The sequence below is a fragment of the Microcebus murinus genome, chromosome 19, assembly GCF_040939455.1.
Source record: "Microcebus murinus isolate Inina chromosome 19, M.murinus_Inina_mat1.0, whole genome shotgun sequence".
NCBI classification, from domain to species: Eukaryota; Metazoa; Chordata; class Mammalia; order Primates; family Cheirogaleidae; genus Microcebus; species Microcebus murinus.
Genome location: NC_134122.1, coordinates 20,289,333 through 20,316,790, shown reverse-complemented (window position 1 = coordinate 20,316,790; position 27,458 = coordinate 20,289,333). Strand labels below are relative to the sequence as shown.

General features: G+C 55.2%; 1 protein-coding gene across 1 annotated transcript in view; it reads left to right on the top strand.

Moving 5' to 3' along the window:
- Positions 1-27,458, top strand: part of GSG1L (GSG1 like) — a 198,399-nt gene that overhangs the window by 137,176 nt on the left and 33,765 nt on the right. The window contains exon 4 of the mRNA XM_012759022.3: positions 21,046-21,157. Within this exon, the coding sequence (XP_012614476.2) occupies positions 21,046-21,157 (112 nt within the window). The remainder of the gene's footprint in view (positions 1-21,045; positions 21,158-27,458) is intronic.

Below are 27,458 nucleotides of genomic sequence, written 5' to 3'. Positions count from 1 at the left end.
TGAGCAAGACTAATTCCAGACCAGGCGCAGCTCTGGCGGCCCGTGTCCCCGAGTCCCTGTCTGTGACTGCAGCCGGGAGGTGCAGGAGGAGACAGGGCCCCGCCACCTTCTCATGCCCTGGTGACAGGGACTCAGATCCCGGAAGGGCTGTGAGAGCAGGCTGGGCAGGTGTCTGTCCTCCAGCTCCTCTGAAGAACGAGGCTGAAAAAGGAAGTCATTTAGAAAACTCCTGCATGGTCCAGCTAATTGTGGGCTTTTAGTAAAAACTGTACTGGCACCAAGAGAAACCTGTCCATGTTAGGAAATGATTGTTTCGTGGAGAAGTCAGCAACAGTGACAGGTTTGGGGACCTGGGGGCCTGGGGCCCGAGGGACACAGCGCACAGACCCGCTGCACTGCCAACGGCCACATGCTCCAGAACTAGGCTGCGAGCAGGCGGAGTGCTGCTCCCCTGGGGCATCGCCAGCCCCAGCACCCAGGAAGCACGCGGCCACCCGGGAAAGCGCGTCTGCAGAGCCACTTGCCCGACCACATGGCCTGTGCGCCTTTTCGGAGCAAACGTGAGCTGTGTGGCTCAGCAGGTGAGCCTGCCCATCGGCTGCCGGGAAGCCGGGGCCTGAGTTCTGTGTTCTGCCCTGGTTCCTTCCCCCCAGCAAGGCTCCTCCCCTCGCTTCATCCCTTGGCTTTTTCCTGGAGTTCATTCTTGTTGCAGTGATTTGTGGTTTTATCGTGTTTGTGCTTCATACCATCCACTGCCACGAATTATTTTAGGACCCCAGTTTCACTGGCCACCTCGGCCACCTTGGTCTGTGCTGAAAGAATCCCCCACCGTGCCCTCCTCTGTTCCCTCCCCCTGCCCTGGCACACTGAGTCTCTTGCCCAGAACTTAGAGAGCAAGTACTTTTGTATATTTTCGCATCTAAAAATGCAGATGGTCTAAATGAGAGAAATGAATATTTACATATTATTAAAGATTCTTTTGGTCGCAAGTGACAAGAATCCACTTAGCTGAAAGAGAAAAAGGGGGTGGTACTGGAAATCTATTGGTTCGGTAATTAGAAAGTACAGTGGTAGGTTTCAGGCATAGCTGCATCCAGGAGAGAGAGAAGGATGGTCCCAGGCAGCTCCAGGCTCACGTAAGATTCCAGAGATAGCAAGAGCTCCTTTCCAATGGCTCCTGCCTGGAGTTTTCTCCACGGAGGGCTGTGATTGACCAATGAGGATCATAGACTTATTTCTGAACCAGTCATCGTGCCAGAGGTGAACTACTCTGACTGAGGCCAGGCATGCCCACGGTGTGGGCTTAGTCACGGACCAAGCGGGATTATTACGCAATGATGGACAAGCGGTTGCCTGAACAAACTGGCTGACTACAAGTCCAAATGTGTTGTCAAATCGGGAGACCATCAGAGGGTCAGTGGTGGGGTTGAAGGACTCAGAGCTCCAGAACTGGCAGAGGTCTTAATTTGGGTTCCTGCAAAGCAGACCTGAAGGTGAAGATACAGATGCGAGTAGTTTATCTGGGAAGTGATCCTGGGAGAGTGGAGAGGGAGGCCCAGAAGGGAGAAATGCCAATCAAAGGTGTTATTGATGAGGAGGTGACAACTGTGTCCCACCGGGTTCAGTCCCACTCGGAGGCTGTGTAGGACACACCCCTGAACTGCTCACTCAAGGGCTGAGCAAGCAGTGTTATGCATTTACCAGCTCTCATCTGCCATTAGTTTAGGGTCGCTCCTGAGGCATTAGCTCCCCCACTCTCCAGCCTTCCCCACCTAAGCAAGCAAGTGCTTAACAAGAGAAACCACCGACATGCACGGGGACTTCCCAGCCCCAACTGCAGGGCCAAGGGCGGGCGGCTGGGCCCGACGACGTCTGCTGCAGAGTCAGGTCAGAGCGTGTGTCCTGACACCAGCTGGTGTCCGTGATGCAGCCCTGATGCTGATGCCCAGAGGCAGCATCTGACTCCCAGGTTGAAGTGCACGGTCCCCAGCAAGACCGTCCCCACTTCAGACGCCAGCCGTAAGTTGGGGGGGGGTCCCCAGGCCACCCTCACTTCTGGCCAACTGGCTACCAGTTCAGGATCCCCATCCTCAGGCTCGATAGTTGACTAGAGCAACACACAGGAACGGCTGTACTGAGGACTATAGTTTTATTATAAAAGCATGATCAGTCTGGGAAGGTCCAAACACTGAGCCCCTGTGCCCTCTCCTCGTGGAATCAGGGAACGTCACCCTCCGTCGCCAGGAAGCTCCCCTGGGCCTCGGTATCCAAAGCTTGTGCTGAGGTTTCATGGCAGAGGCAGGATCGACTGCATCCCTGGCCATGTGGCGACCTCGGTCTCCAGCCGCCCTTCCACCCCGGAGCTCAGCCTGGCCGGAAGCCCCAGCTCTCTAGTCCTGTGGCTGGTCCTCCTGGTGCCACCTCCTCCATCCGGAGTCATCTCATCTCACTGGCACAAACTCCGGTGTGATCCAAGGGGCTCATGAATAACAAAGACCCTCAGGAAATTCCAAGGATTTAGAATGTCCCTCCCAGGAATCAGAGACCAGGGCCAGTTAAATTCTTTATTATACAATAGGGGGTCTGGCTGGGCAGACGGGAGCAGTTCTGCAGCTGAGCCGTCACCTGCTCCCAGCTGTGTTGTGTTTGGTGTTTGGGTGGACTGGAGCCACTGATAACATTTGAAGGAAGGAGGGGCCCAGACAGTCTTCCCTGATTTGGGGCAAATGCCTTTAGTATTTGCAACACGGCTGGGGCCGCTTGGCCTGGGCCCGGTGGGGAGTCCCTGTGAGTTTTGGAGGCTGCAGCTTTGTCCTCTGCAGCAAATGCATTTCACCCCCTGCTCTGCCCTGAGATGGTGGCCCACGCCGAGACTCTCCAAACTCAGTCCTCTAAAAGCAGTGTGGCCAGTGCTAGTCTCATCTCCTGGACCTAGGTGTGCAAGCAATGCTACAGCTGTTTTGTTTTTGGAGAGGGCCTTAATTTTAATTCTAAGCTCCCTTCCCTCTGGGCTGGCAGATGATTTATCTTCAGAATTTGGGGGGTTTTCTCCCTCCTGCCTTTGCCTGGGGCTGCGCCACAATTTTATGGTCTTATGCAATGTGAGGCTAAGAGGGAAAATGGTTTGGTTTTTCTCATTATCGTCCTCATCAAGCAGGTCACAGTCCCCGATCTGAAACCCTTGAGGCCAAAAGTGTTCCAGAATTCAGAACTTTGCAGATTTTAGAAGGTAACATAATACATAGACCATCTATTTCGTAACCCCCCGGCAGGGGCTGGGGAAGAACCCGGTAATCAAACACACGAATGTGCACAGTGGGGGGATAAACAGGGACAGTACATAACAGCCTCACATTCATTCAGTCGGACTTCTGTTCTAAAGCAGGTCAGGCCAGATGGTCTTTGGTCTTGTGGTCAAATGAGTTATGAAAAAGCTTTTGCATTTTGGAACTTCTGGGAATGTAAAACTGCAAACAGGAAATTATGCAGTCAGTAGTCACATTTATTGAGCACCTACTGCATGCAAGGCACATTTCTTCTGGCCTAGGATGGCAGGTGCTCTTCTCTGATTTCGTAGTTAGAAAAGTGAGGCACTGAGCTGGCCAGTGGCAATGCCGGCTTCAAAGCTCAGGTGTTCTGCTACTAGACTGGTCCATGGTCTAGTGCTAGGTCACTGCCAAGCACCCACGGCCCTGTCCACATACATGGTCCCTCCTGGTCCTCAGGACTCTTTGCTGCCAGGGCCAGACCTGAGATGGGAGAATGGGGCTGGTAACTTCAGTACCCATGGTCTCATCACTCCAGATCGGGGTCTCATGTCTAATGCCCACAGGGACCACATAGGTGACATAAATTTGTGAAGCTGCCCAGAGGTAACACAAGAGAAAATGGGGGGCCGTGTCAAACTCGGGTGGGCTCGCCCCATCGGCAGCCCATTGCTGCCAGACAGAAATGTGCTGGCATTCAAGGAAAGCTGAAGTCTGGGGTTTTATGAAAAAAAAATCTGATTTTTAATTCAAAGTGTTTTTAAAGAACTTTATTGAGGTATAATTTACAAATCATGTTTAAAGTATATATTAAACTTTCAATGATTTTTAGTAACACCATTGCCATCACCTAATCTCAAAACATTTATAAATACATCATCCCAAAAAGAAACCCCATACCCATTAGCAGTTGCTCCTGTTTCACCAAACCCTCTAGGCTTAAGCAAGCACTGATCTATTTTCTATTCCATAGACATATGTATCTATTCTAGACAGTTTATATAAATGGGATTATATGATATACGGTCTTTTTAAACTGGCTTCTTTCACATTAACATAATGTTTTCAAGGTTCATCTACATTGTGGCTTATATCAGTACTTCATTCCCTTTTTAGTGGCTGAATAATATTCCATCACGTGGCTATACCACACTTTCTTTACACATTCATCAGTTGATAAGACACCTGGGTTGTTTGTACCTTTTCCCTTGTATGAATAGTGCTGCTGTGAACATTCGCCTGCAAGTGTTTGTGTGGACATATGTTTTCATTTCTTTTGGGTAAAAACCTAGGCGAGGCATTGCTGGATTACGTGGTAACTCTGTTTAACTTTTCATTTGGAATGTTTTAAATCATTGTACCAGCCAACAAAACATCACCCCAGTTCCTCATCTCCCTCCTCTGCCTCAGCCAAGGACAACCCAATGTCTTTTTGTCCTGAGAGTTAGAAGACAACTACTCTTTCCCTCCCTCCCACAGAGATCCAGGCATAATCTCCTCAATAAATTAAAGCCAGGAAGGAAAGTATTTTGCAGATGGGTTCTGCTTCCTCCTTTCCTGCAAGAAGTCCAGAACCTCCTACTTGTTGAATAAAAGGAAAGGAAAGCAGGAAAATACAGGGGGACAAGCAGAAAACATAAATTAGCACTTCAAAATATTATCTAGGTATACCCACTTGCATCATGATCCATTTATGTGCTAAAGCCTTAAAGTCGATATTCATCAAATGTACAGGTCTCTGTGTGATAGCAAAGTTCCAGCCCCTTTAGAGAGTTAAAAATAGATAGAAGTCTTTCCTTAGCCTAATTTTACCATTTTAAAGATTTATTAGAAAGTCTCTTTTTGGTCATTTCTAGTTGGTATTTATCAAATGTTACATTTGTAGAGTAAAATCCAAAGTCCTTACCATGACTGCAAAATGTGGCCCTTGCCTTTTCCTTTGACTTTGCCTCCTAACACCCAGTCTCCCTCATTGCTGTTCCTCTCACCCTCAGAGCTTGTCCCTGCCCACGGCAACTCTTGAGTTTTCAGCAGGGAATGTTCCAGAAGGAGGCTCCCCTCGGGTGGCTGGACACGGAGTCAGGATGGGGAAGTGGAAAGTGGGGTCAGATCGTGGCTGGCCTCGGGTGCCAGGCCAGGACATGGGGGCCTCGCCCGGGGTGGGAGTGCAATGGGGACCCACTGAGGGCTTTAAGCGAAGGAGTGACGAAGTCAGGGCGAGTGTTGGACAGACTGTTCTTTCTGGCACAGATTAGGGATCCTGGCTGGGAGGCGACTGCAGGTGTCTGGCCACAAGGAGACGGTGGCAGAGGGAACTGAGGAATGTGGATGGGCTGGAGAGCAGTAGGACGGGCAGGACTTGACGATCCGTGAGCTGGAGGGCAGGGGTGGGCGCCACTGAGGACATGGTGCCCAGGCTGTGGCTGTGATGGGGTAACGGCAGACATGTCCCCTGAGGTCAAGAACACAGGGGGAGGACAGCGGGTGCATTCCGGGTGTGAGAGGCTGCAGGCGGGACCTCCCATGGGAAATACATCATCATCACATCTGGCTCTCTGCAGGGCTGGGAGGGAGGGGCGGGGAGGAGAGGGGAGTGGACGCCCCGATGAGGAAGGACATGGGAGGCAGAGGAGGATGAACAGAGCCGCTGGGGCAGAGGGACAGGGACAGAGAGACAGATGGAGACAGGGAGAGAGGGAGGAAGAGAAGGAAGAGCGGGAAGGGGGAGCAAGGGAGAAACAGGGAGAAAACAGCAGCAAAGAGGCCAGCATTTACTGAGTACCTACTGTATACCAGCCTGATCCCAAAGTTAATCCTGGGGGGGAGGGTCACTGACTCTTCTCAAAACCCCCTCCCCCCTCCTAGGACCTTGAAGACCCTCCTTTTTATGTCCCCTGTGCCTCTGTGGCCTACAGTCTCCTGTAGCCTTGTTCTTACCTGTCCATGGCAAGTCCAGAGCGGAAGGAGAACTGGGACACCATCCTCCATCAGGACTATAAAGTTTTCCGGCAGTGAAAGAAACAGACAGAGAGAGAGAGTGGGGCCAAACAACATGGCTTTATTGAGAGCTCCCGGGCAAGGTTTGCGGGTCCCACGAGAGGGGGGGCCTGAGAAGTCACCTCCATTTGGAGGGGGTTAGGGCGTTTAGACTGTTTGAGGTGGACTGGAGACTTCTGGCAGGAAGAGCTGGGGATTTTCCACTGTGACCTTTGGTGGACATCGAGAAACAGGAGGGGCTGGCAGTATTTGCGGAATCCAGGAAATGAAAACTTTCTTACCCGGGTGGACATCTGGGTGTGGTGGTTCTTAGTGGGGCCTGGCTGTTGTTTTTGGTGGATCTGGTCTCGTGGGCCTTTTCTTTTTGATTTAGGGAGGGGAGGGAGGGCCTGCCACCAGCCTTACAGAGACCCCCAGCTCTGGCAGGACTGAGAGGCCCCGAGCCCTGCCTCTGGCCTCCGCACTGCCCCTGCCTTCCTCTTCCTCCCCTCCGGCCTCTTGGGGACAGTGCACTGGGCCTTCCCCGCCCAGCTCCAAGCCCGCCTCCTCTTTGAGGGCTTTCCCCACGCCCAGGGAGCACTGGCCTCTTCTCTCCTTCAGGCCCCTCCCCGGGTCGAAGCTCACATGCCTTCAGCAGCTGGAGGGGACGTGGGTGACGGAGTGAGCGGGGGACATTGCAGCAGCCACAGCAGAGGGCAGCGGGCGGGCCGTGGGCGGGCGCCGTGGGGCTGTGGGGTTGGCAGCCGCAGGCGCTAAGTGGGCCAGCTCCGGCCAAGGGTCGCCAGAGAGAAAATGTGGATCCGGTGTTGCCAGAGTTTCTGATTTTTACAAGAGAAGCCAAAACCCCCATCTTTTCATGGAAATCCTCCAGATTTTTAAATGTTGTCCCAAAATTCCTCATTTTTCACAGCTATCGCCAACATCTGCAGGTTGGATTTGGCCCATGGGCTGCCAATTTTAGATGGTGGCTGCATCTATTTCTATTTTAGCATTTGTAATAATTGATTTTACGTCACTGTTTATGTCATTCTCCTCATTAGCCCCCGGGGAATGGCCGCGCAGTATTTACGGCTGGATCCCCGTGGCTGCCCCGGTGCTTTGCATATAGAGGATGCATAATAAATGTTAGTGGAATGAATGAGCTGGAGTGTTAGAAGCAAGTCAGCGGCCTGCAGAGGGGTCTGGAGACTCTAGAAGGGAACCAGAACCTGTGGGGGGGGGGCAGCCAGTGAGTCTTCAGGAGGCGGGACTGAGGGGGTAGGCTGCGTCCTGTGTCCTGCTGTCCTCCCACCCGAGGCTGGTCATTCTTAATTTAAATTCTGCCACATCCTTTGCATGTTCCTAGAAGCAAGAACTGGGGGAGTTTGCAGGCCACAGGCCCTTTCATACAAATGAGCCTGGCCCCAGGCACAGGACCAGGTGGAAACTGGGCTCTGGGGAGGTGGGAAGAGGTAAGAATTTTAACAAGTTTAATAAATATTGTAAGTAAAACCTCCAACGAAGGAATGGGGGTGGGGGATGGGGTTCTAGCAGTTCATAGTGACTGATGCTGGGGCAAAGGACACTTCCCCAGGTGACCAGGAGAGTGTAAAGCCAGAGGAGCCTGTGGGGGATTCTCAGTCAATTCAGGGAAACACGATCCAAGGTCCAGCCAGGAGCAGGTGGCAAAGGGTCAGAGCCTGGCGCACCTGAGCACAGCGGGATTGAGGTGGGAGAAGGTACGGAGGGTCCCAGGAGATACTGGCCCGGAGCTCGGCGTGACCAGGAGGGGTAGGTCGGGCTGGCTCACGGGAGAAAGGGTGTGGCTGGTGCCATCTTGATGTCAGGCACCAGACGTCACAGCTAGCCCCAAATCTATGGAGACCCAGCAGCGCAAACCTGTCTCCCAGGCCTGAAGCCTCATGGCAGGGACCAGGTTCTGTTCATCTCCGTGTCTCTGAAGCCCGCGGGGCCTCGGTGGGGCCTCTGTGAGTGTCAGATGAACGGCGAATGACCGGGCGTGACTGTGGTGTTCGAGGTGGCCCACGCACATAGTCCCAGGAGAGCAGGTTTCACCTCCAGCTTTGTGGGCTGAGGTTCAGAGCGCTCCTGAGGGTTCGCGGGAGGGCTTTGTGACCTCCATCTCGCTGTGTCAGAGACTTTTTGGTCTCATTCCTGGAGTTTGGTTGTCTCGTGGTCCTAGGGGCTGAGGCCTGCTCTATCTGAGGCAGAGCCACACTTCTGTAAAGGTCAGTCTGTAATTTCATCGCACAACACTTTTCTTGGCGGTGGCTGCAGGCGGGCAGAGGGGAGGGCAGCCGCCTTTGAGAAGATTAAGTCCAGTTAGTGACCCTGGCTTTAGGGATTTTGCTAAGAACTGCAGGGCCGTGGCTGTCTTAGGAGGGAGGCAGTGGAGGGCTGTGTGGCATCCAGCCTCCGACTGTCCCCGCGTTGCCATGTTTGTAGTGGTTTTGTCTGCGGCTTTGTCTTTCTAGCATCCTTTTCCACTGCTTCGGCTTAGAATGCCGTGATTTCACTTGGGAAACCATCTCTTCTCTGCTCCCGGGCCCTGTTGACCGCACCCCGCCCACTGCAGAAGTGGCCCCGGGGCCGGCCGATCAAAGCGTTCCATCCCCCTGTCCACAATGGATGGTTCGGGGATGAGCATGTGACACAACCAGGGCAGTGAGGTTCAGTTCTAGGATGTCTGTAGCAATTGTTGGAACACCAGAAATGCTTTTTTTTAAGATGAAAGAGTGTAAGCTTGGAGCTGACGGGTTCACCGTCGGGGGAGCCTACCTGAGAATGAAGCCAACACAGAGGAAGGAAGCATTTGAGAGAGATTCCTGACCTCACCATCTGAGCGCCTGGATCATGCTATGCCTAAGGCCAGACGATCCAGGGACCTTTCAGTTACACGAGTTTTTAAAATATTTCCTCCACTTTTAAATCCAGTTTGCGCAATGTGGCTACCACTTGTGACTGTGAATCCTGATAAAGCTGGGATAGGCTTCGCCACAAAGTACTGTGGGTGTTCACTGCAGGGCAGCTGAGAGGGGCTGAGCCAGGGCCACAGGAATTCCCTGGGCTGTTGACTCTATTTCTCCTGCCCCAATATGAGGAGCTTGGGCTTGCTTTTGGCTGTCGCCTCTAAATTATAATGTTTCCCTGAGCTGATTCAGGCCTCTGCGTTTGGGTCCCCCTGTTGCCCTGCCAGACCGTGCCTCTGGGATATCAGTGGCACAGTTAGTAAGCGCTGGAGTTGGTAGAAATAAATTCAAATTACAATAAATGTAACTGGGTTAAATTCACCAGTTATAATTCAGAGCTCTTGGGCTATAGAAACAAAAGCAACCAGGTCCAACAATACAAGAAGCACACTTTAAAAGACATAGAAGGGTAGAAGAGAAAAGAATGGAAAAAAGATATGCCTAGAAAATATGAACAAAAGAAAGCTGGGTTAATAGTTTTGTTGTCTGATTGAATAGAATTTAAGACCAAAAAGTTATAAGGGACAAATAAATAAATTATAGATGGGTAAAAAGAGTAACAAAGCAAGAAAAACATTTATCCACCATAAGAATATATTTAACAACATAAACTTTAAATTATAACAAGCAAAAAGTGATGGAACCTCAAAAAGAAACAGATAAATCAAGATGACAGAGATTTTTAACACACACACACACACACACACACACACACACACATCTCAGAAACTGACAGAGAAACAGACAAAAAATTTAGCCGAACCTCTGAAGATTTGAACAATAAAATCAATAAGCGCAAATTATTAAGACTATGTAGAACTCTGTTACCCTCCACCCCTCAAAAGACGCTAGAGAACACAGGTTTATTTCAAGCCCACAGATACAGAACATAAGCGCACACGCTGGAGGCGGGATTTGAACCGAGAACCCCTCGTTCTGTTTCCAAGGCTCTGCGGTGTTCTGTGTGCTGTGTACGTCTGTGTGTGCAGGGAGGGTGTAGGTGCTGTAGAGAGAAACTGGCTGCAGCCAGGCTGGGCTTTGGGCTTTGAGGGGACTGATCTCAGCAGGGTAGTCGGGTGTCAAGGCCCCACGTGTGGCCTGGGCTGGGCCGTGAATGTGCCCCCCAAGGGAAGAGCGACCAGCCCAGCCCCACCAGCAAGCTGGGCTGAGCCCCGGCCGTCTTGCCTGTCCTAGGCAGGCCTGGCTCGGGCGCACAGCTGCATTTTCCAGATGCTTACCTGTGCACCTGTTACCTGTGGTTGTGTGAACTTGGCAACTTCAAACAGCACATGTGTATCAGCTCACAGTTCTGTGGGTCGGGGGTCCTGCTCTGGCCGAGGCGGGTCTTTGCAAAGCTGCAAAGTGTCAGCCGGAGCTGGGTTCTCCCCGGGAGCCCCTCCCCCACCCCCAAAGGGTCCGCCTCAAGCTCAAACGGTTGTTGGGAGATTTCGGTTCCTTGTGGTTCCTTTCGGGGCTTCGGCTTCCTGCAGGTGGTAGTCTGGAGACCACCCTGAGGAGGTCGCCTTCGGTCCCTGGCTGTGCGGCCCCCACGTGCCTGCTTGTTCCATCAAGCCATGGGGGGGGGAGCGTCTCCTCGCCGGAGAGGCGTCACAGTCTTATGTAACGCAGTCACGTACATCCTGCCCCTCTGCTGTCCCCGACTGATGGTGCCACCAACGGGAGGGGATTACGCGAGGGCACGGGGACACCTGAGGATCGGCTCTCCGAGCCTTAGCGAGTGGCAGTTTGGCGGGCGTGGCAGACGGTGCCCTGTAGCTAGAGAGCTGAGTGGCGTGTGACCCTCCACGCAGGCTAGGTCACCTCTGAGAGAGTCGAGACCCCCTGGGCCACCGGCTCCTGTGGGCTTGAGGGTCTCTGGCCACCCCCCAGAGTGGATGAGTCTGCGCTGGCGTTTCCGAAGCCCGGGGAATAGGGCCTTCAAATGGCCACAGACACCCGTGTGGTGTGGGGAGGACTGGAGTCTGAGCCTGAGACAGTGATAAATAACAACGCATGTGGATATCCGGGGCAAGAAGGGCTCAAGCAGCAGGAACAGCAGGTGCAAAGGCCCTGAGGCAGGAATATGCCTGCGGCATTCAAGGGACAGCAAGGAGGCCAGAGTGGGGAAGGGGCAGGAGTTGAGGTCAGGGATGGACACGTAGATTTCCACTGCTACAGCGTAATCTATTAGTTCCCTGTCTGTAGACTTTTAGGGGATTTTCAGTCCTCTGCTGCAGTGAAAGCCCTTGTCCATACTTCTTCGCCCACACTTGCACATATGTCTGAGGGCAAATTCCTAGCGGTGGAATTGCTGGGTCAAGAGGAAGGTGCATTTTCAGTCTGACAGCCGTTGCCAAATTCCAGCGCCCCTCCCCAAAGAGTTGACACCCTCGCCGGCCCCTGCCCTCCAGGTTCCTCCCTGCCTGTGACTTCCTTGGTCCCTGCCTGGGCCTGGCGTCCCGTCCTGGCTTCACAATGAAGAGCCGCTGCTGTCTCCCTGGGCTGCCACCGTCCCTGCGCCCCCGGCCCCTCCCTGCAGACACTGTTCTGCGCCGCAGACGGCCGGGGGCCTGAGCGCCCCTCGGAGGACACTTCCCCGAATTCTCCACGCCGGGAAAGTTCTCCTCACAGACAGCATTTTCCATGTGCTTTTCCCAGGGTCGGAAACGCCCTGCTGGCTATTCTGGGACGGCCTGCGAACTGGCGTTCACCCACTTCCTCTCTGGAAGGTGGCGGGCGGGCAGAATGTGCCGGAGAACAGAGAACACCTTGTCTGGAATGAGGGGCTGCTGTCCTCTCATCCCCCCCCATCCCCGATAAAGCCAAGCCGCACATGCCCGTGTGACGTTGTTGGGGCTGGAGAGGCCCAGGGCTGAGACCCGCCGGGACAGAGACCACCGAGCAGCCACCCTGTGACCCCGGCAGACCCCACCTCCGGGAGGGTGGCCCCTGTCCTTCTGCTGCCCGGCCAAGGCCTGCTCAGAGCCTCCCTGGCGCTGGAACCTCCCCTCCCGGCCTCCGCTCCCCAGCCGAGCCTTCGTCTCTGGTGCTCGGAGGCTCCCGGGGCGGAGGTGGCCTCGCAGAGCCTGCCGTCCGCTGGTGTCTGCGCCCCTCCGCGAGCCCCGGCCAGAGATCAGGAGAAGACCCGGGCCCGAGGGACACTCCAACTGAGATCGGGCTGACAGAGTCACCCCGGGGCTCCTCGTGGGCCCTCTCCCGCCCGGTTCGCAGCTCCTCACCTCTGGCCCCGTCCAACCGCGGAGACGCCATGTTCCTTCCCGCCTCCCGTTCGCTCGGCCTCGGCCGCTCCCCCCGCACGGCCTCACACTCCTCAGGTTTCAGCTTAAACGTCACCTTCCCGGGAGGCCCCCCCACTTCCTTGGCTAAACCCAGTCGTTCTCTTCCACCCGCCTTTCTTTTCCTCCAGGGCATCTATTAAACCCTGGGTTTTTAAATTTGTGCGTTTATTTCCTGTCTTCCTTCATAACAACGGCAGGGACCTCGTTTGTCTTATGTACGCCTTTGTCTCCTGAGCCACAAAGAGGGCCGGGTATACAGTGAGTGCTTAATAAATATTTGTTGAATGAATGAGCGGAAGAGGCTGCGATGGAATGGCGGAGCATCTGGACTGGCAGTTGGGCAGACCTGGGCTCGAATACACTTCTTGGTCCATGCTGTGTTACCCTGGGTGGGTTGCTCCACCTCTCTGAGCTTCACTCTCTCATTTGTCTAATAGGGTAGTAACCAAACCTAGCCTTCCTGGGGTAAGGCAAGGATTGCACGGGACGGGAGATGGCTGAATGCTTTATAAATTGTAAAGTGCCCGGGGAAAGGAGGGGCTGCCGTTTTTGCCTTCCCGGAGGCTTTGTGGTAAGGCCGCCCCTCATTTTCTTGGGTGCAGGCAGCGCCATTAGTTCCTGGGCAGTGAGACTGACGGGATGGCGTCGCGGTGGCGGCGACACTGTGGGTAAGTGCGGAAGCTCAGCGCTCAAAGTCTGACTGGCCAGAGGAGCAGGACGAGCCTCTCAGCGACCGGAGGCTGGAGGGGAGTGCTGGGAGGACGGTTCTCGAGGCCGCTCAGGAAGGCCGGGCTCTGCGCGGAGGGATTGTGTTGGCAGGGTCCAGGTGGGGCCTGCAGTTGCAGTCCCCAACCTGTCCCAGGTGTCCCTGTGCAGGTCAGGGGCCCTGGTGGGCAAAATGGGAGGAGAGGGGGAGGCCCACCATGGATGCCTGAATTCAGCAAATACTCCTGCTTGTAACTTGGGCGAATTTAACTAGACATTCTATGGAGGGAAGGAGAGAAAGAGAGAGAGAACAAAGGAGAGACAAAGGCAAGATAGAGGGAATGAAGGAAACAGACATGGAAAGAGGCAGAGAGAGAGAAAGACCAAAGACCCCCCAGAGAGAGGGGGGACTCTGCCCAGTGTCCCCGGAAGGAGAGTGAGCCGGGCTTGTCCAGGGCACTGCCCGCCCCCTGCACCGATTGCAGATCCCTCCATCCCTGCCTTTCCTGGTGTGGGCGCCTTGCCTCAAAGAGCGTGCTAGTGTCTAAAGATCTTTATCTTTCCCCCACAGTGGAGCCAGCCCCTTTCTCTGGTGCCCGACCAGAGAGACAGCACCTGTTGCCAGGCCGGAGGAAAGTTGGCCTTGAACTTCCCAAAGAAAGCGTGCGCACGCCCAGGTGGGACCTCCCTGAGGGATTCCCGGGCCTGTCCACGCATGTGCAGCACGTTCAGAGCCCACCCCCACATGCACATGGGACCTGCCAGACGTGGCGTTTCCCGCCTTTTACCTGTCTGCATTCCCCACCCCCACCCGCTGGGACCACCGCGCCACCCACCTGCCACAGGTGCGTCGTGCACTTAGCATTTTCCTCTAAACCACTCATGTTTTTTGCAACTTATATTTATTCAGAAAGGAAATTCCAGCTCACTACCGGAAATGAAAAGCCAGTATCAGTTGCAATACACAGAAAAGAACTGTAAAAAAAAAAATTACCACTGTAAAAACGTTTGTGGAGCATCTAACCTAGTGTTCTCAACCAGGAGGCGATTTTGCCCCTCCCTGCCCTCCCCAAGGACATTTGGCCAATGTCTGGAGACGTTTCTGGTCTTTGCGACTGGGGTGTGCGCGCGGGGGGTGCGGACATTCCTGGAATCGGGCAAATAGCGGCCAGGGATGCCGCTAGACGTCCTGCAATGCCCAGGACAGGGCCCACAGCAAGGCTCCTCTGTCCTCAAACGTCCTCGGTGCTGAGGCTTAGAGATCCCGCTCCACAATAAGCTTGCACACCCCAGAAGGGGGTGCCCCGAGCCCTGGGCAGCACTGACCTGGTTGACCCCTCCTCATCCTCAGGCGCCGCTGCAACGTCTCGTGTTGCCTCCGGGAAGCCTCCCGACTGCCTGGGCAGAGGACCCTGTACCGCCGTCTCCGACTCCCCGGCCCCTTGACGGTTGTTTCCTGCCGGTGTCTGTCCCTTCCACTGGCGCGGGAGCGCCCAGCAGGCAGGGCCACTTCTGTAGCTGGTCTCCCTTTCCAGCTCTTAGCACAGCGCCAGGCCCCTAGCACGACCCGCTTTGGTTCTCACCTGTGAAGCGCACACCCGATAGGCCTGCTCTGCAGATCACAGGGACGGTACCTGGCAGAGGACAAGCTCTCGGGAAAGCAAGGGCATCCGCAAGCGGAAGGGTCCCTGGCAGACTGGGAGCTCCTTCCCTCCTTCATCTGTTCTGCCTTCGTGAGCGATTGTCCCGCACGCCTGTCGTCCCAGGGTGATCTTTAGTAGCGCCTCCGTTCACGCTGAGAAGCCCCCCGGCCTGGGCCGTGCATTACACGGGCCCCTAACGCTCAGCCGTTCTGGTCCAGTGGGGCACGTGGTGAGCAGAGAAGGCGACGGAGGCTCCACGGGGGCATCTGCACAGGGCCTGCGACGGGCTCTCTCTCCCACCCTACCGGCCCACTCCGCACGTGCACGGCGTCTGCTGTAGCGGCTCGTCTCCAGGCGGGGGCTGGGCCGGCTGGGGGCTGCTAAGAAGGAGCCAGTGGCAGACAGGGCGTGGGGGTCACGGCCAGGGCCAGAGGCCATTCCCCGTAGGGGCAGCCAGAGTCCAAGGCTCGGGCAGAACATCAGGAGCATAGTCCGTGGCCTGCGAGTTTCTGGCAAAGACACGTGGGAGAAGGGAGGAGGCGAGGGGGGCAGGACCATGACGTAGGGGTGTGTGCACCCAAGGGCGCCTTCGCCTGTGTCCCGGCCCTCTGTGCGAGACCTCCGGCTTGTTTTACACATTGCCACCAAGCCCAGGCCTGGGCACTTTCTCCCGTCCTCCCACCACCATCCTGGAGGTGGGGAGCCCAGCTCTTGGGGGGCAGGGGCATCCCAGGCCACTCGGTGGGGCGCAGCCCATGTGAAGAGGCACCGGAGAGTCAGGGACACAGGTGGACGCAGGCGGGGGGCACACCAGCGGTGTCTGTCACCCCCTGGGTATTCGCTGTCACTCGGGCTGGGAAAGGACCCTCTGTGGGTGCCGACTTCGCTTGTCGTGGCTCCAGGGATGTGACAGAAGGGGCTGGAAGTGAGGCTGGGCCCTTTAGGGCTGTCCTGCTGCATGTCTGCCTAGTTGAGTACATTCCTTCCTGGACTCACCATCCCCCTTTTCCTCCTCCCCCGCCTCCCACTGTCCCCCAGGCGGGTGCTTTTACCTGGTCTGCAGGTGGAGGGGGGGAGAGAAATGGGGCCTGCCTGATCATGTATGCTTCCAAACCTTTTTCTCCCAACACCCGATGTAGGCTTTTGGAGTCCCCAAAGCCGGCGTTTGGCTCTTGCTTTCTTGCTCTTCTGCAACAGCTGTGCCCGGCAGCCGAGGATGCCGTGTGCCTGTTTATCCACACGGGGAGGGCAGCAGGGCAACACGCAATGCTGGGGGCGTGGGGGCATAGCCGTTAGTATCAAAAGTCGTCCCTCTACCAGTTGGCCCTGGGCCACCCCAAAACCCACGAAGACCTGGGACCAGGGCCTCTGGACTCATTCTGGGCCCCCACCTGGGTGGGGGGAGTCTGAGCCCACTCACTGCCTCAGGGCTGGGTGGCACGGGGGGGGGGGGGACAAGACTGGTGGGAGTTCAGTAAACCCATTGCTTGAACTCGGAAGGTCCCCATTAGATGCCGCCTCGATTTGGCCACTTTGCTTTAAAAGGCAGAATCCAAACAAGAGTGACGCTAATGACTCAAGCAATCTACAACGAGCCCTTTGCAGAAAGGGCAGAGCAATTGAAGTGGTCCAGACACGACGAGGTCGGCAGGGGGGTGGGGGGGTGGGCACCCGGGTAATTGCCGAGCTCCCGAAAGGCTCCTCTCGAGATGACACGGGCCGGCTCGGCTCCCTTGTCCTCAGAGGGCAGAGCGAGAAATTAGCTCAAATTGGAGCTGGAAAGATTTAGGTTATGTGTAAGGAGGAACTTTTTAAACCCTGAAATATGCTACCAAGAGAGGCTGTGGGTTCTCAAGAGAGTGGCTAAAAATAGCTTTTTCTTTAAAAATAGGTCTGGGCAGGCTTTAAACATAGCATCGGCTCAGCTTCCCGGGGCTGGTTTTAAGCGCAGGTGCACCTGGCCATGTGGGTCCCCCGGGCTGCAGGGCACGAGGACGAGTCAGCCTTTGGTCTCCGTCGTGACCAGCAGCTGGATATTTTAGATATGTGTACACAAGGGATTTATTTTTTCACCTGCCCCCAGCGGGCTGGTGTCATGAAATGCCAGGCTTTAGGATTTCAAGGTTTTCTTTCTGCGGGAGCACATTCCAGGGCTGATGTAAATTGGGTCAGTCCCCACAGCTTCTCCCAGTCGCTCCCAGTCACCCAGAGTCCTTCCCCATTCCTGAGCCCAGGCCCCCCGTGCCCGAAGGTTTGCCGGGACGTGATCCATCTCAGTGGTGCCAGGCGACGCCTGCATCTCAGCACCCCTGCCGGCCTGGGGGGGGCGACAGCTGCCCGGCCCCCACACCCTGCCCCCTGCCTCCCCAGCAGCCAGAAGGGGCTTTAACCAAGCATGTCTGATGCTCGTTCCACCTCCGCCCCTTCCAGTGATTTCCAGGGATGCAATTCCTGCCTACCGCCCTTGGGGTAAAGTCCAGACTCCCTCAGATGGCTTAGGACTTCTCATGGAGTGTCCTTGTTTATACTTCCAGCAGCACCTCTCACCTCCCATGTGCCCTGCTTAACTGCCTGCGACTGCCACACCCAACCACGTTGCCTGTGAGCTTCTGCATGGGCCAGCTCCCTGCCGGCCCTGCCTTCCTCCCTCTGACTGTCAACTCTCAGCGTGGATTATTGCCGCCTCTGGGGGCCTTTTCTCACCTCCCCACCCCCCAGAGCCCTGGACCTCCCCTCTAGGCCGCCCTGACACACAGTGGGGCCCAGTCTGTGTGTCCGTCCCTCCCAGCCCACTGGAGCACTGGGAGGGAAGCCACATCTCCCCAGGAGGAAAGCCTGGGGCATAGCAGATGTTCGGTGTTTGCTCAGTGACTAACCGAATGTCCAGGGGTTCCCTTTGCCACCGCCCTTCCCCATCTCATCCGGCTCCCGCTTCCCCCAGCCCCCCGCCACCCCTCTGTGGCTCACGTCCCCGACATGACACGCTTGGAATGTTGGCAAGTCCGGCTCCGCGCCCGACATCGACAAGGAATATTTATTTAGACATGAGCGCTCTCCACGTGTTCTCAGTAATAACTTAGCAACTTTAATAATAAACCCTATTATAAATTAATTAACCGGCTACCTCCCTGATATCTCAATTAAATGGAGCATGGCATCCACATAAAACATCTAAACCCTGCAAGAGAGAGCCAGGCTGGTGGCGGGAGGAGTCTGGGATTCGGATGGCCACTGTGCTCCGTGTCCTTACCCCGCGGCGGCAGGGCCGGGCTGGAGGGGGCTCCCTCAGCAGGGCCCCGGGGTGCTGGTCCACCCCACCTCGGGGGACAGCCAGGGACCTGCCGCCCCTCCCCCAGCGGCGGGACAAGGGATGGTGTGGCCCCGAGCTGGCACTCCTGTGCGTCCTCAAGACCCAGGAGGCTCCGCTGCTCACCCCCGGGCCGAGTCCTCCCCCCACCTGGACGCCGTGGCCCGCCCGCTGCCTTCAAGCTCCCGGGCACGATCTCACACGGCGCGCCGCGCTGGCCCGAGACCGCGTGCACTTGCGCGGTGTGTTCGTGCCTTTCCACTCTGGAAAAGACTGTTTCACACCTTCTCCCCGCTCCCCGCTCGCGCCCATCTGCCGCCTGGCGCTCAGCTGGCGACCCCGCCTCACGCTTGCTGGAGAGGAGGGGAGCGAGCTGCCCGAGAGCTGGGAGCTCACCCGCCGGCTCTCCCGCCCGGCTCCCTTGGGCGAGGCGTCCCAGCACCGTCACAAGCCAGCCTCCTGTGTTCTAGAACCTCCCCCACCTGCTCGTCTTCTCTCCGCCTCGCTCCCACCGCCGCCCTCTCGCTCCTCTGCGCTGTCCGTCTCTCCTGCTAGATCATTCTGGAAGGGCATGGAAACATTCTCTATATCCCATCTTTAAAATCCCTCCTGCACCCCAGGCCGCGTCTCCAGCTATCGCCCCGTTTTCCCGCTTGTCCTGGCAGCATCAGGCTTTGGGAGCGTCCTCTGTCATTTTCTGTTGTCCTGTCTCCACCTGTCCCAGCTGGAGACCCCGCACTGCTCTTCTTCCCGATCCCCTTCCCCGGCCTCCGAGCACCCTTCGCCGTCCCTCTCGCTCTGCTGGAGCGCCAGATGTTGGCTCCTTCCCGGCTCCTTCCCCTCTCTCCCTGCAGCCTCTAGGCACACAGCATCATTTATCGCCCCTATGCCGATGACTTCACGCACCTTCTGATGCTCTTGACAGCGTCTCTTCCTTCTGAGCCCGCGCCAGCCCCCCGGACTTGACGACAGAATCCGGCTTCCTCAGTCCGGCCCACGGGGAGCAGGGCTGGGAGTTACGGCAGCTCTTCCCGCGCTGGGTTCCGGGCGGCACCACAGCCGGCCAGCGCTGGCCCCTTGGCCAACATCCCACAGCCCCCAGTGTTCTTCCCGGTTCCCCGGGGTCCAGGGGAGGCCATACTCACATGTCCACTCCAGCTGGGAATTCCGTTTTTGGTGTCAGGAGTTGGGAGATCCCCGAAACCACGAAGAGGTATTTACAGCTTTGGGTTTCCTGGTGTGCGTCCAGGCCAGGAAGTGATAGCAGCGGCAGGAAAGTCTCATTCCTTTAGTCCTCCCTAATTTAGGAGGTGCAGTAACTCAGCAGAAAGTCACTTTTCAATTCAGCTGAGTTGGAAGTGATCCTTTCTACCGAGGATTCGCAGGACAGATGCCTGGGAGGGCCCTTGCTTTGCAGAACAAACGTGCTTCCAGAGATGTGGACAAGGGCCAGATTTTTGAAGCAGAATCTTTAAAATGCAAACAGGGAGTTCCACCCAGGTATCTTGGAGTGAATTGTAATTTTCACGTATTGAATTTTCTTAAGGCATGGCCTTTCATATTTAGCGATAAACAGAATTCAATTTAGGAATCAATGCTTTTCTAAATGAAAAATTTGGAAAATTAATTATTCTGCCGCCAGGCTGGGTCCAGCTTCTGGGTCTAGCTGGGAGATTTTATATGAAAATACTGTTATGGCCCTGCTGTCCTGATGGAAGGTGTGGTCATTCTCATGAATGTTTTCCTTCATCAGTGGGTGCTCCCATGTCTGCTACAATCCTATTTCATACATGAGGAAACCAAGGCTCTGAGAGGTCACATAACTCAGAGAGCACCTGGATGGGTATAGGGAGGAAGGACTTGGAGAAGTTGCAACAACTGAGGATGTGGAGGGCCAGGCACAGCCCTCGGAAAAGGGACAGGCAGAAAACTAAGGCTGCCCTGCCTCCTTTCGTCGACTCTCCACAATACCTGTCATGATCCTCATCTTCCGATGAAAAGATTTGGGGCTCAGGGGGGTGAAGTGCCTTGCCCAGGGCTACGAGGGGAAAGTGTGGTGGGAGAGGATGCCCGCTCAGATCCTCTGGGATCGGAGTTCTCCAAGCCAGTGGGTTTGTGAGCCACAGAAAAGACATTTCATGTTATTAATGCAACCACTGCACACACATACACATGGATGGAAGTGGAAAGTTTCACGAAACAGTATTTCCTCCTGCTGCATTTGATGGTATAAGATAGTCACGTCCCATTCCACATTCCATTTTATTTTTATGCTGGTTGTGCTACAGATCCGTGAAGTTGATTTCGTGACACACTGGTCTAATGAGTCAAGACATGCACTTTGAAAACCAGTCTCTAGGCTGCTTCTCTCAAAATGACCTTCTAACACAGGTGTGAGAAAACTACGACTCAACTCACAGGCCAAACCTGGCCCGATGCCTGTTTGGCGTATAAAGTTTTACTGGAGCACAGCCAAGCTCTTTCATTTACGCATTGTCTATGGCTCCTTTTGTGCTACAGCAGCGGACTTGAGTCGCTGCAACAGAGACCATGTGGCCCGCGGAACCTAAAATATCTCCTTACCTGGCTCTTTACGGAGAAGGTTTGCTGAGGCACACAGACCCGACTCTGTGTCTCCTTTGCTTAAACTTTTCCAGGGCTTCTCTCGGCCCTCTGGCCCGAACTCAAGCTCCTTGGCCTCGGTCAGAAAACTGCCCCCATTGGCCTCCCATGCTCTGTTCCTGCTGTTCTCTCTCTCCCCGGGGTCCCTGTTCTCCCTCAGCACCAACAGGCAGGCAGGAAAAGCCTAGAAAAGCCCCTCCTTGCCTCCTGACACCTGTTCTTCTCCCTGCCCCGCAGGCCTCCTGGGAATGGTGGCCCACATGATGTACACGCAGGTGTTCCAGGTCACCGTGAGCCTCGGCCCTGAAGACTGGAGACCCCATTCCTGGGACTACGGGTGGTCCTTCTGGTAAGTGGCTTTTGACCTTCAGGCAACAGAGCCTTTGAGGCCTGCCGGCACTTCAGCTCAGCCCAGGTGGGGAGGGGAGAGAAGGCGGGGTGGGGGGCAGTAACCGCCCAAAGGTGTTTTGAGACGCTAGAGCTGGGATTGGCAAACACGGCCCGCTGGTCACATCCGGCCCAACACCTGTTTTTATGCAGCCCTCGAGCTAAGGATGGTTTTTACGTTTTCAAATGCTTGAAAATAAATCAGAACATAATATTATTTCGCGACATGGGAAAATAATATGAAATTCAAATTTTGATGTCCATAAATGAAGTTTTCTTGGAACACAGATACCCCCATTGTTTGCGTAGTATCTACGGCTGCTTTCACACTATGGCAGCAGCCTGAGCGTCGAACGGAGTCTGAGATGTTTACTGTCTGGTCCTTTGCCGACCCTGCCTTAGCAACCTGCTCTGGAAGGGGAACGGAAGCTGGCAGGATGTGCAGTCAGGCGAGCCGAGCCTCGGAGGGGTCTGGGTGGTCTGATGGGGGAGGGGGACCCCAGCGAGGGCCCCGAGTGCAGGGAGTGGGCCAGCACCTCCGAGCAGGGTGAGCACGAGAAAGGCGGAATTAGTCAGGTTTCTTTTGCCTGCGAGTGGTAGAATCCTGAGCTTAAATAAGCAAGGGGTGTTTATTATTAGTTCATGTAACTGAGAAGTCCCTGTGGGGAACTCCGGGTCGCGGCAGAAAAGTCCACCCGCATCGGCCTGAGCAAAGGAAGACACCGGTCCACGGAAGGGAAAAGCACAGTGGGATGTGGACGTGGGGCCCGTTTGATCCAGAGTGGCTGGACTCACCAGGGCCCAGTTCTGTTCCTCTGTGATCCTCCGAGCACGGTCCCCTCCACGTGTTAACTCTGCCCCTGGGCTGGCGTCCTTCCCCCTCGAGGGAGAGAAAGCTCCTCCTGGGGCTGTGCACATAGAGGCGAGAAAGGGCTTCTCTTTCTAACACTGACTAGGCTTCCTTCTGATGGGCTGAGGTCATCTTCTCTCTCCTGAATCATCCTGCGGCTGGGGCAGTGTCATGAGCTTATTAGCTCAGCCCAGCCAGGCCCACCTCTGAAGCCAGGGATGAGTCCCAAATTCCCCAACAGTGAGCAGGTGGAGCAGACGCTGGGTGAGCTACCGCAAGGTCTGCTTCAGGCACAGCTGGATCCAGGTGATTTCTTCAGGAATTCAGTCATTCTCTCCCCTTTTCCTGTCTCTGTTCCTTTTGCATTGATGTTGGCTTCAATCTCAAGCAGCTTTTCCTTAAGTGCTAGCAAAAATGGTCACCATACCCAGTTCCAGGCCTACATCTTAACAAATGTAGCAATGTCAACAGAGAGATGGGGTTTCTTTCCAATATTTCAAGCTAAAATTCTGGTTATGACTTTCATTTGTTTAGCTTAAGTCATGTGATTATCTCTGAACCAATGATGTAGACCCTGGGAAGACTGAGATGCTCCAATTGCCCTGGCCTGGGTCACATGGTCCAGAGAAGGGCGTGGCCCCACCCAAACCCTGGACAGAGAGAAAAGGAGGAGAGGTCTCCCGATGGAAAATTGACAGGGGTGATGGAGTGAGCTGCTATCAGAAGAGAGAATGGGCCGGGCGTGGTGGCTCATGCCTGTAACTCCAGCACTTTGGGAGGCAGAGACAGGAGGATCGCCTGAGTGCTCAGTGCATGCCAGCTCTTCTTGCTGCTAGTGACATGAAATTTAACACATGCAACAAGCTCATGTTGCATATGTGGAACTGAGGCTCAGAGAGGTTGGGCCACTTGCCGTGGTTCTCACAGCCTTAAGTGAGAACTGCCTTCTCCCCCAGGCCTCTCTTCCCAGAAGCCCCTGCGTCTGCAACTGAGCCTGCCGGTGTCGGCCAGGGGCACCTTTGCTTCCCTGGAGGGCTCCTCCCTGCCCCCTGCTGCCTTGGTGCTGGCCTCCGAGGGGCACCGATTCACGCTGGACTTGGTACAGGCCGGGCCCACCGTGCAGCCCCTCTGAGGGCTGGTCCCTTTCTCCGCGCCACTGAGTGCAAGATGGATCAGCTCCATTTTTCTCCCTCACATCTGTGGCCTTGCTGGGGCTGCGCCATGTCATCGCTCTCGTTTAATACCTGTGAGGCCATTTGTCAAAGCCCTGGCCCCAGGGCCTCCCCTGCTCCTGCCCCGGCACCGGAGAGGAGACTGGCTCTGGGAGAGACAGCGCCAGCCTCTGCGTTCCGGTCTAGCAGGGAGGAGGAACAAACAGGCTCTGAGGAGCTCGGAGGTCCCCATGTCACCCTGACACCCGGGCGGCAGAGGCAGCCTGGGGGGTGGGGGTGAGGGGGTGGCCCCTGGAATCAGGCAGCTTGGTTGGGTTCAGGTCCTGACTCCAACCCTCGCCCGCTATGGACCTTGGCCAAGTCACTCACCCTCTCTGCACCTCAGTGTACTCAGCTGTAAAATGGGGACAGCCCAAGCTGCTGCCTTGTGGGGCTCTCATGAGTGGCGTTCCAGTTCTCTGTTGATGTGTAACACGGTGCCCCCAAATCTAGTGGATCAACACTAAAATTTATTATTATCGCTCATGGTTTGGGTGGTGGACTGGGCTCGGCTGGGTGGCGCTTGCTGGGATCTGACCCCGCAGCTTCAGTCGGGTGTCAGCTGGGGCTAGAGCCACTGGGGCGTGACCGGGTGGGTGTCTGAGATGGCCCCTCGCGACGCTGGCAGCTGGAGATGGCTGGCAGTGGCCGGCGGCCAGAGGGACTCCTCACAGCATGGAGGCTGAGTCCCCGGGGACAGGGTCTCAAGAGCAAGCATTCCAAGACACCCCAGTGGGAGCTGCAGGGTTTTATGACCGTGCTCAGAAGCCACACAGTGCCACTTCTGCTGCATTCCGTGAGTGACGGGGCCAGATTCAAGGGGAAGCACGAGCTGCCGGAGCGGTGGCTCAGTGGGGGCATCTTTGGAGACTGGTGAGGGGCGAGTGGAATGATGCATGCGGAGCACTCGGGAAACAGGCTCAGACAGGGCGGATTCTGTCGTCCAAAGTCATGTGCAGCCTGAGGCCGAGCCCGGCTGCCGACGTTTCGTTTCACCTTGCACTGTGTTTTATAAAAGCTTGTATTTGTTCCTAACACCTATCCAAAAAGGCAACATTTTACACAAAATCCAGGTTCCTGGCTTGTCTTGACCTTGAGCAGATCTGTCCCCGTCTAGCCAGCACTGCCTGTGGCAGCAGGCGGCGAGAGCTGAGTAGGGCTGCACCTTTGCATGGGGCGCATGCTCTCCAGTTTGCCCCAGTCCCCTCCACTCCCTATTGCCTTACACCTCCCACACGTCCCTCACTTAGTCATCTGCCGGACCCTGCAGGAATTTGAGTGTTGGCCCCTGCTCGGAATGGCAACACCTCAGCTTCCCTGGTGCTGGCGGGAGAGTGGAAAGCTAGTCCTGGACAAACACTTTCTGCTTCTGTTTTGCTTTTGATCAAAGGGAGAAGGGCATGGAAAAGGGGCACCTCCTGCCCCAGCACGCACAGTGAAACCCCACCCTGAGCATCCACTCTGCAGACTGAGGGTGGTGGGACATCACAGAGCTGCAGTAGATCATAAGAGCTGGAAGGCCCAGAGAGGTTAGGCAGTTTGGCCCAAGTCACACAGCAAGAGAGTGGCAAGTTGGGCTGTGTTCCAGGAGAGTTCTCCTTCCTGTCCTGCTGGTGCCTCTCTGCTTCCAGGCCCCTGTCCCTGTGGAATATGTGGCCTCATTGCTGCCACCCCTCCTGTCTAGTCCCCACAACCCTGTGGAGACAGCAGGGCAGGTCTCTTCCCTCTCTGGGGACCCCGGGCCACCTCTGCCCTCTGTGCAGGGCTTGGCTGGCATTTCATCAGGCTCATCCCCTCGGGGCTCGGGTCTGCCACTGTGACCCTGTGGGAGCCTCGGCCCCAGAGCCCATGGGGCAGGTCACCGTGCAACTGCCGAGAGGCTGTGGGCAGCAGGCAGCTGCTCTTACTCGTCCCTCCCAGGGCAGGTGGCTCTGGCCTCCTTTTCTCTGAGACCAGACTTGGGGAAAGGGGTGTGGCTGCCCAAGGGTGCCCTGCTGGCCACGCAGGGACCAGCCGGGCCCTTAGAGCCTGCCGCCACTCAGCTCCCAGGCCCACCAGCTCTTGGGCCCCGAGGGTGGCGCACACTAGGCATTTGTGCCTGTCCCTGTCCCACGCCGGGAATCTGTGCCCCTCCGGCCCGCAGGCAGCGAGGCCTCCCTCAGTGGTCGGTCACAGCCTTCCCGCGGAGCAGGGCCTGGAGTAGAGAGCACAGTGGCGTCCACGCGTCTCTGAATCTGCTGCCCCGTGCCCCTCTGCCCCCGCCCCTGCAGCTCCCGGGGGATGGAGAGTGGGCTGACGGCGCCCTCCTCCCCCGCCACCGCCCTCCCCTCCCCTCCCCTCAGGGTCCACTCTTGCTCTTGCTCTGGAAACGAGGCTAACCCCCCACGCACCTCCCTGCACCAGTTCAGAAATGCACGCTGCCAACCCCGGCAGGCGCGCCAGCCCCGAAGTTTTCAAGCCGCGCCCTGTGTGGGCACCTCGAGGACAGGGGGTGAGAGGACCGGGGAGATGAGGGCTTATGGATGTAGCCCTGAACTGCTCCCCCAAACCAGAGCATTGTTTTCACATCTGTTTTTACCAATCTGTTTTTATTTTATCTGTATTTATTAATTCAGTCAGTCATTCCACAAGAATTTACAGAGCACCTACTATGTGCCAGGCACTGTTCTAGATGCCGAGGGCTAGTGGTGAACCAAATAAGGCCCTCGTTGTCATGAAGCCGACATGCCGATGCGTAAGACCAGATGATGGAAAACAAACGCTAAGGATTTCCACTTCTAGGAAGATGGAGTAGACGCGCCTCTTCCCTATCCCTCCTGCTCAGAACGACTAGCATCCCTGGACAGGACACACAAAGCAGACGTAAGAAGACTCTGACAGGTGGAGAGAAGTCAGCAGGCTGGCTAGGGACTGAGGAACAGCACATCGGTGATCCTTTCTGTGTTATAAATCCCAGATTTGGAGCTGAAGAAGTCAGCAATGGCAATTGCAGATGAATTCAGCAATGGCAGAATTCAGAAATGGCAAAAAGCACAGACAGGGAAAAAAAAAAGGCCCCAACGAAAGTCGTCTTTCTCTAGCCAAAGGACCAGGAAAGGGTCAGCCTGCTGCGACAGAACTTTCAGCAGTACCTGCTCTGCTCCAGTCACATTTCATAGGAAAAAAAAAAAAGACCTGTGACTCCATCCCTACCCATGCCAGCAAGTGAGTGAGGAAATTGGATTTTGCCGGAGCTGGGACTTTTATGCCCCCTTGAGAGTAACAAGCCCACCCACCCCTGAGTGCCATGGAGACCACATGGCGTGTGGACTCCCATCTGCACCAGGCAGTAAGGAAGTGCCCCTCCCCTCCCTGCTGGGATGGTGACCCAGGAGAACTGGGGGACAGTCAGGATTTCTGCCACTGCTCAGTGGTGATGAGACCACTCCAGGCGAATTCACGGTTATACTTAGAGATTGACCATACCTCTGTCAATAATTAGCAGAACAGCTAAACAGAAAATCAGAAAAGATAAATAAGAACTCAACAACACCAGACTCCAAAAGGATCTTTTGACATTTATAGAACACTCCATCTAGATTTCGGTTTCTTAGAAAAAAAAAAAAAAATAGAAAGAAAAAAGTATAGAACACTCCATCCGACAACAGCAGAATACACGTTCTCATCAAATTCCTACATAATATATACCAAGGTAGACCATATGCTGGGCCATAAAACAAACTTGAACACATTTTTAAAAATTTTAACACACTCATCTAGAGTATGTTCTCTGGCCACAATGGCATCAAACCAAGAAGACAGGAAAATCTCCAAACACTTGGAAACAAAATAATATACTTCTAAATAATCCATGGGTCATAGAGTAAGTCTAAAATTTAAAGGTATTAATACACTGAACTTATGAAAATGGAAGTACAACCTGGGAGATGCAGCTAATGCAATGCTGGGAGGGAAATGTGTAGCCCTGAATGCTTACTTTAGAAAAGAGAAAATATTTCAAATCAGATTAAGCTCCCAGCTCAGGAGCCTAGAAAAAGAAGAGCAAAATAAACCCAAAGCAAGCAAAAAGAGAGTAGAAATCAATAAAACTGAACATAAAAAATAATTAATAGAGAAAAGCAATAAAATAAAAAATGTTGGTTCTTTGAAAAGATAAATAAAACCTGCCAGATGATTGCAGTCACTTAAAAAAGAAAAAAAAA